The following is an 11,903-nucleotide window of genomic DNA, read 5'->3' as shown; positions in this document are numbered from 1 at the left end:
CTGTTATGATTACATTTTTTTGTAGAATTCCTCTGCAGATGCTTAAGATGGAGGAAGGGAATTTACTTTTATTTGTTTTGGTTGTCCTATGTGTAATCCTGTATTGGTTTTGGTGCTCCTTATTCAGAATCTTCTCTGAATACAGACTCACTTCCTCTCGGATTTTTCTTACATTATTTGTTATTCTAAGACACAAATTGTTAATATAGTGTTGTAATACCCTCTTACAATGAGGACTAAGGCACACACTAAGAGGGGTCAAAAGCACACACTCATTTTAGGTACATAGTCTAAGAAATGTAGATCCTAACTTTTCAAAGTATTTAACATTGAATGTCACTTGTCATAAGCTTGCCTCTCATTGACTTCGTTTTGAAATTAAGTTCTGATTGATAATTTTGCATGTAATTTCTTTGACTTCTCAAAATAGAAAAAGCAGATCCACAGCATCTCTCTCAACTGTTGTACATTGGAAGAATATCATTAACTGATCGCTGAAATTACCCAGAATGCATGCACATTTTGTGTGCTTTTATGGTGTGAGCGCACACAATATTTTTTGCAAGCCATTCAGTTCTTAGATACATTTACTTACTTTTGCATGCTCTCTTGAGAAATCTTTGGCAGCTCCATTTCTTGTCTTGAGCCACTACATGTGATTATTGGCAGTCAAAAATTTTAGCTTTCAGGAGAACGGCTGCTGTTTTAGTCTTTTTTTATTATTGGTTGGTTGTACTGGTCATTTAATTATAATGTTTGGAATTATTTAAAGCAGAGTAAAAGAGCCAAGAAGATTATTAAAGGAGCTACCTGCCAAACACAATTCCACCTCATTTTAATTCCTGTGGGGGTGATTCCTATTTCCTTTAATTTGAATCTGTCATAAACTATATCCGACAAGGGATTTGCAGGATTGAGTACTCTGTAAGTTTGGCTACTGCAACGAGAGTGAATGAGCACATTTCTTTAACTCAGGCTCTTCATCTTTGTATTGCAGTAGAGCATTCCTCAACTACCTGGAATTCTTTCTTAACTGAGGGTATACAGTATGCAAGAAGTTGAATATTGGAAAACAGAGGCGAAGAGTCAGGCAATATTCAAGCTGCCAGTTGAAAATAAGACTTCACTTCAGGCTGGCTTAACTGTGGTATCAGAAGTTCATTTTGTGGCACAAAAATGGTATCTGTGCTATTTAATTATGAGCATTATGACAGCTATCACTAGTATACTTGCTACCCTGCTAGAAAATGCCATGAATGACATTAATAGCTGAGAATTATTTCTATAAGAAGAAACCCAGGGAAGATGGCTACCCCACAAACCATGTCCTTTGGCTCAAAATTTTTGGTAATGCCCTATCAAGAAATTATTTTCTTTCCTATTCTGTCTTCACTTACGGCTCATGTTTTTGTCTGATAAAGAGATTGTTACACATTTTCTCTCAACTGTAGCCTCCATATCTTTGTGGTTTGGTTTTGTCTTTTTACTTTTTTCTTATTCCTATATCCCAGCCCTGGGTTTTTCACCACTGATTTCATAAACAGTGGAGAAAAGCAGGAGGCTCTCTTTACAACCTCAAGACAAAATCCAGTACTTTTAATTTTTTTTTTCTTAAAATATTTAGCTATAAGGAGGAAGAGGCAAAGTCTGCATCAAAACCAAAGGAATTCCCTAAAGACAAAAAAATAAAATGAAATCTTCCATCTATGATAGTTCATTTTGGTTTGGGTTTTTTTTTTTTGAAGGAGAAGAAAAGACTGCTAGGAAGGATTAGATACGAATTGCATAAGTGCAATTTTCACCTGAGAATTACTTCCCTCTGTGCTTTTTTTATGTTGCATCTTTTTAAAAAAAAGAAATATTTTAATTAATGCAACCATCATGACTTAGTTTTTTTACCTGGCAAGGGAAATAGTGTTTGACACCATCAATTATGTTACAAAGGAACCATATGTATGAGCAAACAGGGACTGTATCAAAGAACGTATTGCCTGCAAGTAAACAATAGAATTAAGGGAGCTACACTGATGTAAAAAAGATGGAAATCTAGACAGTGTTTATTCTATCAATTAAATGTTAGACTCTGTCAGCCTTGTTTGATGCTTTTTCAGCTCAGCTTCTCCTGAGCTGTTTTATGAGAATGTGATCAGCAAATATTTTTAGATGTTGGAAATTGAGTCTACAAATTCTGATAAATAATAGATTTTATAATACTCTATAGTATTTTATAAATACTCTGTTCTTGTTTCTGCAGTGGAGGTTCACTCTGGGTTTCTTTCTTTTCAGACCTGTGTGTGGAATCAGAGGGAAAACTCTCATAATTAATCTGCCAGGTAGCAAGAAAGGGTCACAGGTAAGAAGTGTTCTTACTGATCTGCTACTGAGGACCCATGATGAGTACCTCCCATTGTTCTGAATGGTAGAAAGTACCCACTACAAAAAAATTTACAAAAGTGAATTGAAATGCACATTCATATGACTGAAAACACCCTCACTCTCAGTCAGGGACGATACAATTCCAACCTGATTGAAAGCACTGTGGGACCAGGACAGTATTACATGTAGTGTAAGAGAGCACTCACTGTAGTGGAGTGCTAGTGAAGAGCTTAATTGTCTCTTACGCTTCCTCCTTCTCTAGTCAGCCCATACCTGATCCCTGTGTTGCCTACAGCTTCCAAGAAAGCGTTCTTTTTCACACAGAAGTAAGAGGAAGGTGTAGTATATGGTAGAATTTCCTGGAATGTGAAGACTATTCCCAATTTTTGTCAGCAAGAGGGGAAAAAAGGAACAAAATTTTTTAAGAGTTTGAGGATTTTTAAAATCTTTTGGATATGGGTATCAGAGTTTACACCCTTTATATACTTTTTTTTCCTCCTGTATTTTGTTCAGATTGGACAGGGAAGTTAGGCTTTATGTTTTTATTCATGCTTCCTTTCTGACAGTAGAGCTGAGAGAAACACAATTAAACATCAGGAGGAATTTTTTTTGTGTTAGTAAGGCTAGATCTTTCCAGTGGTCTTCCTTTCTGTGAGATCGAGAAAAAGCAGCATTTTCCACACAAATACTGCTAAGCTGAATAGTGGGCTGTACAAAATGATACAAAACTGCTAAGGTGGATCCCCCATCAATCATGAGAACATATTTCTCCAGGGCTTAGACTATGCCAGTGGCCTTGTGTCTTTACCTCTGGCCTCTAACAAATGCGTACCTGGTAGTTTATCAAGGTCTTCTGAACCAGTAGCACCCTGTCACAGAGGGCAGAGTACTAATCATAGAATAGTTTGGGTTGGAAGGGACCTTTAAAGGTCATCTAGTCCAACCCCACCTCGCAGTGAGCACGGACATCTTCAACTAGATCAGGTTGCTCAGAGCCCCATCTAACCTGACCTGGAATGTTTCCAGGGATGGGGCATCTACCACGTCTCTCGGCAACCTGTGCCAGTGCTTCACCAGCCTCATGGTGAAAAATTTCTTCCTTAGATCTAGTCTAAATCTGCCCTCTTTTAGTTTAAAAACATTACCCCTTGTCCTATTGCAACAGCCCCTACTAAAAAGTCTGTCCCCACCTTTCCTGTAGGCCCCCTTTAAGTACTGGAAGGCTGCAATAAGGTCTCCCCAGAGCCTTCTCTTCTCCAGGCTGAACAACCCCAACTCTCTCAGCCTTTTGTCATAGGAGAGGTGTTCCACCCCTCTGATGATTTTTGTGGCCCTCGTCTGGACCCGCTCCAACAGGGCCATGTCCTTCCTGTGCTGAGGACTCCAGAGCTGGACACAGTACTGCAGGTGGGGTCTCACCAGAGTGGAGTAGAGGGGCAGAATCGCCTCCCTCACCCCACTGGCCACGCTTCTTTTGATGCAGCCCAGGATACGGGTGGCCTCCTCGGCTCTGAGCGCACATTGCCGGCTCATGTCCAGCTTTTCATCCCCCGCTACCCCCCAGTCCTTCTTGGCAGGGCTGCTCTCAATCCCTTCATCCCCCAGCTTGTATTTGTTTGGCAGCACAACCCTGAAGTCACTGTTGCTTGAAAGACTTATGTCTAGAGATAAATAATGAATACTTATGTGGGCTGTCACCTTGAAGTTGAAGAGGAAATATTTTGAATACTATTATCTCAAGTAGCCATTGCAGGTTTTCAGATACATTGTCTACGTATTTCACTTTAAGGACTCAGTAAGCTCTTCTATGATTCTATCATTCCTTAGAGCCTTTTTAGGAAATCTAATGAGACTCTGTAATTGAAAAGAAATTAAAAAGCCTTCAAAACATGTAACAAGCATTGGAGGATAGTAGGGCAGGAGTATTATCTGCTTGAAAGTCTTCCAGTTATGAGTGCGAATTCATATGTATGTACGTGTATTTAACATAGCAGTGAGCCCCACATTTTAGAGAACTGGTGCACCAGTAAGAAGTTTTTTGTAAGAAGTCTATAGTTCTTCTATTGAATTAAGAAAGAGATGAAATAGCCTATAGTCTCTAATGCTTTTTGTTGTGTTCAGTAGCACTCCTAACATGCTAGGTACAGAAAAAATTGTAGTTTTCCACCTTGAGGCACTCAGACTGTGAAGATAGGTAAATTGTAGAAAGAAGATGAGGAAGAGAAATGAAAACATTTTAGTAAGTATTTTAACAATAGTTCGATATAAATTAAGTAATTAAAAAGGTAATTCTGCTGGAAGATAAAAAAAGTCATATGATTTCATTATACGTGCAAGCTTTTTACAAACTGATGATTTATTTGTTCCTGTCATGATGATGCTCTGTTCTGTCCCAACTTATTTTAATATGAAACATCTTTAAAGTATCAGATTTCAGCAAAGATTTTTAAGATGAATAGTAGAGGAAATTGTTCCATAACAAGCTGGATCTCAAGAACCAAACAGAATGGGTTGTTACCAGGAATTTCTCTCATTTTTCTCTTTTATGACTTTCTAATTTCCTTTCCATCATATTAATACAATCATATAAGAAGCTTACATAAAGCTATGAATTGCAGCAGTAGACCTATTTCATTAATAAAATATTAAAATATTAATAGAAAATGGCAGCAATGTAAATGCTCCGTCTTAAAAATGGATGCAATGCATGCCGAACGTGTTTTCTCCAGAGAACGTTTGTGTGGCATGTACCACTGAATCAAGATCCGTAGAATGCTTCCATTATAGTGTTGTTCTGGCTCGTATTATTTTCTTTTTGCCTTGCAAAAGGTATTTAATGTTATGAAAGAGGGCAAAGTGTGGAATTACTAGATGTTCATTGAAATCATTGGGTCTATGGCAGTTCTCATAATTGTAGTAACAATTGCCTAATACAATGAGTTTTACAAATAGCACGAGCTGTTAGAATACTTACTGAGAACCTATTCACCAACAGTTACGCCAACAAGGCTGTATTTTTGTGGTAGGAGCGGGGAACATGCTTATCTAATGAGTTAATCATTAATGTACTTTTTCATGATTATTGGTCAGTTCACAGATCGTTGTCCTTGTACACCACTTACTTGAGGTCTGCTTTTTTACTGAAGTAGTGATGAGTGTATACTTCCATATTTTAAACCTTTTAAAAATAATACTGTGGAGGCACAATAACTCTGAGGTTTGCATTTATGTTAGAAGTTATAATTCTTTATTATGTTTACAAATATATTTTAATATGTATTCATTATATACAGCATCTTATGCTCATCCAGTTTACTCCAGTTCTTCAGAGTGCCAAATTGAATGTTTAAAGAATTTATAAATCTATGAAGTAGTCTGACTTTTCATTACTCTTAAAGGAGCAACTGAAGGGTGGGTTCTTATTTAGAAGCTTTGAGGAAATACAGTGTTTGTGAGTCATGTTTTTGACTTACAAAGTGGCTTATATAAACTCTAGTAATTTCTGACCTACGGTTTGCTCTTTATTTTGTTTACATAGTCATTTTTATTTATTGAAAATATTTGTTAGTGTATCTATTTACAAAATGTTTATCATTATTTATTTTCTGGATACTCTAAAATGTTAGAATACATTTTTTAAAATCTTCCTTATGCTTGAAACAAAACTGAAAATGAAGAGCAACAAAAGGAATTATGTCAGCTATCTCTGTCAAATTGTACATTCCCTAACGGCAATTCATTCTTGTGACCCTGCCATCATTTTACAACAATTTAATGTTTATATGCAGTCTGCTCAAATTACATGAAAAAAACTCTTTACTGAGGTGCCTGTGAGGAAAATGAGAGACAATAGTCATTAATTGAAGAAGGTAGCTTCAAGCTGGATAAAAAGAAAAGGGAAAAAAAAAATCATTTTGAGGGTAATTAAGCATTAGAACAGGTTGTCAAGAGGGGTTGTGGAGTTTCTGGTTTTGTATTTTTTTAAAGACTTTACTGAACAAAGCCCTAAGCAACCTGTTTGAATTTCATATTGACCCTGATCTGAGCAGGAGCCTGCACTGCACGACGTCCTGAGGTGGTTCTTTGATTTGATGAAATGCTAGGATATTTTAGCAGCAGAGGTAGCTATATATGTGTATGCCTATTATGGAACAAGAACGGTTACACGGTGTCTGCATTTTTGCTTTCTCCAGCCATATAAAAGAAACTTTCTAATTGTTTTTAAGATCATAGAACAAGGAGAGGTTTGAAAAATAATTATTTATGACCAGTTTTTTCTGAGTTACATAAAATTACAGTGACATCAATGTAGTTTGTCATTCTTCCAGTATAAAAGAGAAGTCCATGAATAAAAAAGCATATAATTATATAAAAGTATAATTATGGGAGCCCTTATGAATTGTTCTCTAATTGTGAAGGAACTTACCAGGAATAATTTGAAGCTAATATCCCTGCAGGGATAGAGTTAATGTTTTTATTCTGCATTTTTTTAGCATTCTGCCAACTGCTGTGAACTGGTTTCTGTATTACGTATTCATGAAAATTTAACTCTTGTTTTCTGAAGTTTTAATCCAATATTAGCTTAATTACAGTAGTCCTGGTATGCAACTTGCTATACTTGCATGAAAAAAGGCAAAAATATGTAGTATAGTCACCAGCTGTGGTTCTGAGCTTATTTTTTTACCCTCTATGAGCATTTGCATAGGGCACTTAAGGTTTTATTTATGATTGGGTGAAAAGATACATCTAAATCCCAAATATCTTTTAAGAGTTAATCTGCGAAATCCCTTTTTAATTCTGCAGGTAACTTTTCATAGTCATTTCTCTTCTTGTTGTGCATAGGAATGCTTTCAGTTTATACTGCCAGCCCTACCTCATGCCATTGATCTTTTGCGGGATGCCATTGTAAAAGTAAAGGAGGTACACGATGAGCTTGAAGATCTACCTTCACCACCACCTCCTCTTTCTCCTCCTCCAACCACCAGCCCTCACAAGCAGACAGAAGACAAAGGAGTACAGTGTGAGGAAGAGGAGGAAGAGAAGAAGGATAGTGGAGTTGCCTCAACAGAGGACAGTTCTTCATCCCATATAACGGCAGCAGCCATTGCAGCTAAGGTGAGTCTGGCTTGTTTCTCTAAGAGACCCTTTAGTTTCCATCTCCGGTACTTTCCACCAATATTCGTTTGCACATTAAGACTGTACACTGATGTCTGTGTGGTCAAACAGATGTATTTTAGGTACGTTTTGTAGAAATAGAGCTTCATAAAAATATCTGAATCCTGTGTTGGTAGGTGATATCAAATTTCAGGGGATATATATTCTTTATTATCTTAATGATAACATGCTTTTTTATGGTACCATTCTGATGTGACAGACTGCTTTTAGTGGTCTTTTTTTAATTCAAAGTACTTACATGCCTGAACATGCAAAATCCAGTAGGTGGCATATTAACGAATAGCAACAACATCTTCTAAGCCATAATCTCTATTTTGAAAAGAAAACCTTGGTTTCTAAAAACACTGATAAAAAGTATGACAGATAGGTAGCAGGTAAAGTAATAAGATATCCACACTACTGTATTCTAGTGTGCATGTCTGCATGAGAGAACTGAAATTTTGCCACAAAACTAAATGTCATCATATTGTCTTTATAGCCTTGTTTTAACCAGTAATCACAGATCAACATTACTCAAACCAAAATAATAAATTTGAGACTACAATAGGAAAAAATTACATAACATTTGAAAATTATTCAGTTCAAATTGTGTATGTTTTCCAAAGAAATATCAGATTACTTGAAGCAATATATAGATATTTACCTCAGTTTTATGTCTTCAATTTTCAAATGGAAAGACAATGTATTCCTATGTGCTTGGAAATGTTTTTTTTCCAAACTGCTTTGTTCTACATTTACTCCACAAATTGAGCTTTTAATTCTTATTATGGGAACTGGAAGTCTAAGTAACTCAAAATTATTTTAAACAATTTCTAAACCAAAGCAGCAGTATTGTAACTCCAGAAATGTCTGAGTCTGAGAAATGTCAGGTCTGAGACATCTTGACATTTCTAAGACAGCTGCAGCTGGAGATCATCTCCTCATGTACAGAAAATCGTGATTACATATACCTTTACAGCGATGAATTAAAGGTAGTTATCACTTGAAAGTTTCAGGTTTTATTAATGCAAATTTTAAATTGATTAATTTTTTTTTTATATAGGCGAAGATAAATAATATGTGCAATTTTTAAAGGCAGAAAATACCTGAGATCTAAACTGGCTGTGTTCCTATGAGCTTGGCATTTCAGTGTCACACTTGTTTTCACCTCATTCCCTTTTGGTCATTTGCTTGTATAGTTTCATGTTTTCCTGTCACTGTATTCATAGCTGTTATGTGTTGTGCATTAGAAGCATCCATCCTACACCAGTTCAGCTGTTATCATGGCAAAAGGTGAACAGCCCATCCCTGGTCTCATCAGTTATTGCCATCATGCAGCAGGCAGTGCAGGAGAACCGGTAAGAGACACTTCCAAGAGGCTTTTGCACTAACAGTAGCTAAAAATACACTGCCTGCCTCCTAGTCTACTGTGTGAACAGACAGTGTTGCTTATTTTCTTCTAACAAAGACACTTCACTGCTATCCTTTAGAGAATGCTACAGAAAATACTCTGTTTAAGATACAGGGCTAAACAAGGTAAAGTTCATGTGCATTGTCAGTTTGAATCATTTGGCTGCTGAGATAATCATTGCTATAAAGCCTGTTTCTGATTAGTCATAGGCTTTATCATCTAATATACTCAATAATTGAATATAATTAAAATAATCTCCTAAATTACTGCTTTAAAACTATGAAATTTTGGTAATTTTTTCCCCTTCATTTGCCTTGCTTTGTTTTTTTCTCTCAGTAGTTTGTTAACATAATACAGCGTTTGCATTGGGTGTTCATAGTTTGCTTTCATCACCTGCAGTTTCTCCCTTATTTTTGTATTCTGTTCAGAAGTAGAATTTCTCAGAAACAGAGGAAAAGACTTGATGAGTCAGGATACAGTGGACTTGTTATAAATTACTGGATTCTAGTGAATAGCGGGCAACTATTTCAATAAATGGTAGAAAAGACTTAGTTTTTTATAACCCAGAGGTTATAACTTGGGCTCTAACATAATACTATACTTCATTTTCCATATCCCAAAGGTTTAGTCTAGGTTTGAATCAAGGATAGAATAATGGCTACAGTATCATCAGGAATGAAATGTAATTTACTGTATTCATAACTGTAGGTTAGAGAAACCTGAGGAAACAGTTGGCCTAGAAAGAGTTGTGCTGTCTGACCCATGCATTCCATGTCAGCCAGCAAACGGGGTGTAAGTTCTTGGGAAAATGTGTCACTAGATTTGATGACCAGAGGCTGCAATTTCTTGTTCCCTTAGGCAAACAGTAATTTAAACCATCAATCAAATAGCATAACACCTCTGTATTTAAAACATGATGACCATGTCTCTTGAAAAGTCACTTAGGAAATGTGAAGGCTTTAAAGTTCACACACCTGATGACAAAGCTGTATACACATACACACACATTTATTCCAATAGTTTCTTTTTTTTGAGGTTACTAAAAAGAATTGGCACCATATTCTTCAGTATCAGTAAAGCAGTGAATTCAACCAATGCATTCTATAATTCAAATCAGATTTTCAAACTCAGAGCAGGAATTGGCTAGTTTTTCAGAAGGTTGGTCATTTTTTTTAAGCTGTCCTTTCTCTGTGTTTTTAAGATATTTTTGCTTTTGTATAATAATCATAGTAATTACCATCTACAGCTTGTTTTCTTAGTACCTCATCAGCACTGTCAATCTTTGTTCCAGTCCTGGGCAAAAGAGAATAAAGAGCTTATATCTTTTCCTTTTTCTCCTTCTTGCCAACCGTTAGTTCTCTAATCTGAAAACACAAATATTTAAACTGATACAAAAGTACTTCTGGAAAATGTCATATCAGATAAAAACTGTAGAAGCAATGACTGATGGGTATGGTGGTTATCTTTCTCTGTCACATCATTCATTTCTCATTCATTTCTTTCTTCATCAGTTTGTTACAACAGGTTTTCCACTCTAGTCAGTGGAAAACTATTTTCACTGAACATAGAGTTTTATTGTAACCCATTTAGAGTTTTAAGACCTCTACCCTCCGTGAAATTTGTTTGAAACTGGCAAATGAGTTGAAAAATTTTAGGGGGAGACATCATAAATACTCAGAGTGTGACTTTGTGAAAGTTTTTTTTAAAAATCTATCCAAAACACAGTAATATTCCTGCCCTTCCTTATTGCAGATTTCCAGGCTCCAGGAAACAGAAATTTCTCATGGGTTTATCAACCTGTTTAATAAGCTTAACAAGAAGTTGCCTTGATTAGAGCCTTAGATTGCCTAAATTTAATTTTAAAACGAAAAAAAAACTATTAAATGTAGATGAGAAAAATGAGACATTCCCCATATCACATAACATATATGCACAGAAATACCAATTATATTCTGTGTCCCTTACACTTAATGAACTGTATATATCCATTATGTTTTTTATATTTTAAGTTTGTGCAGTATACATATTAGTACTTTCTCTGAAATCAGCAGGCTGTAGTGGTTTAAAGAGAATATTAATGCTGATTTTAGCAATGCAACACACTCCACTGTCATATTAGAGAAATAAACCTCTTGAGAGCAAAATTTGTAACTGTGAACTAACTTAGTTCTCTCAGTGAGATTTTGTATTTGCGAAAGCTTGCAAGATGAAACTTACAGTTCTAGATAGGTTTATATATGGATTGTTTTATGGCAAATGTATTTTCTGTAAAGGTAGTGATTAGGGAATAATTCTCACTGAAATTAAATGCCTGTAATCATCTTTTCCCTTTATCTTCAGTTTCCTTTTCAGATTAGTTTCCTGGCTGAAATTTTACTTAAATTTTAATTTTCGCACAGGTAAAAATTAGTACTTCACATGGCAGTTCAATGAAGACTGGAATTGTCTCAGTCACTTTGTTTCAGAGAGAGTTTTTTGTTCTGAGGTGGTATCATACAAAAATTTAAAAGCAATGATTGATGGATATAGCGGATAGAAAAAAAAAGTTACTTGCCTGAAGGGGATGAAGCAATGTGTAATATCTGGTTTACTGTAGAGTAACCAGAGTAAACCCAGGGAGAACTAGATCAGGGTGTAATTTGCAAAAGCAATATTGTATTTATATTGTGGGATCTTGGAGTATATAAAAGAGGTAATGGACCCACACACAGTCATACCAAGATGTGTGCAGCTTTTTGTCAGGGTAGGGTAAAGAAAAGGTGTCTTATTTGAAGACTTAAAACAATTCTTTCTTTTATTGTGTCCTTTTTTTATTTTATGCCTTTATCAAAATGTAATGTTTTGCTATATTGTCCTTAGTCACGGACATTAAAAGGAAGCATTAAAAGTTGTAGGTAGTATTGGAGCTATGCCAATATAAAATTTGGGGAGGTCAACCTTTTTTTGTGTTTAACATATTTAA

At 35.8% G+C, this 11,903-nt stretch overlaps 1 protein-coding gene across 1 annotated transcript in view; it reads left to right on the top strand.

Annotated features, from left to right (window-relative positions):
• Positions 1-11,903, top strand: part of GPHN (gephyrin) — a gene marked incomplete at its 3' end in the record, with an annotated part of 180,068 nt that overhangs the window by 94,105 nt on the left and 74,060 nt on the right. The window contains exons 6-7 of the mRNA XM_010287600.1: positions 2,287-2,353; positions 7,219-7,491. Of these exons, the coding sequence (XP_010285902.1) occupies positions 2,287-2,353; positions 7,219-7,491 (340 nt within the window). The remainder of the gene's footprint in view (positions 1-2,286; positions 2,354-7,218; positions 7,492-11,903) is intronic.

Source organism: Phaethon lepturus, unplaced genomic scaffold (genome assembly GCF_000687285.1).
Source record: "Phaethon lepturus isolate BGI_N335 unplaced genomic scaffold, ASM68728v1 scaffold875, whole genome shotgun sequence".
In the NCBI taxonomy this organism is placed as follows: domain Eukaryota; kingdom Metazoa; phylum Chordata; class Aves; order Phaethontiformes; family Phaethontidae; genus Phaethon; species Phaethon lepturus.
Note: the sequence above shows the minus strand (reverse complement) of the source record. Positions and strands in the feature narration are given on the sequence as shown.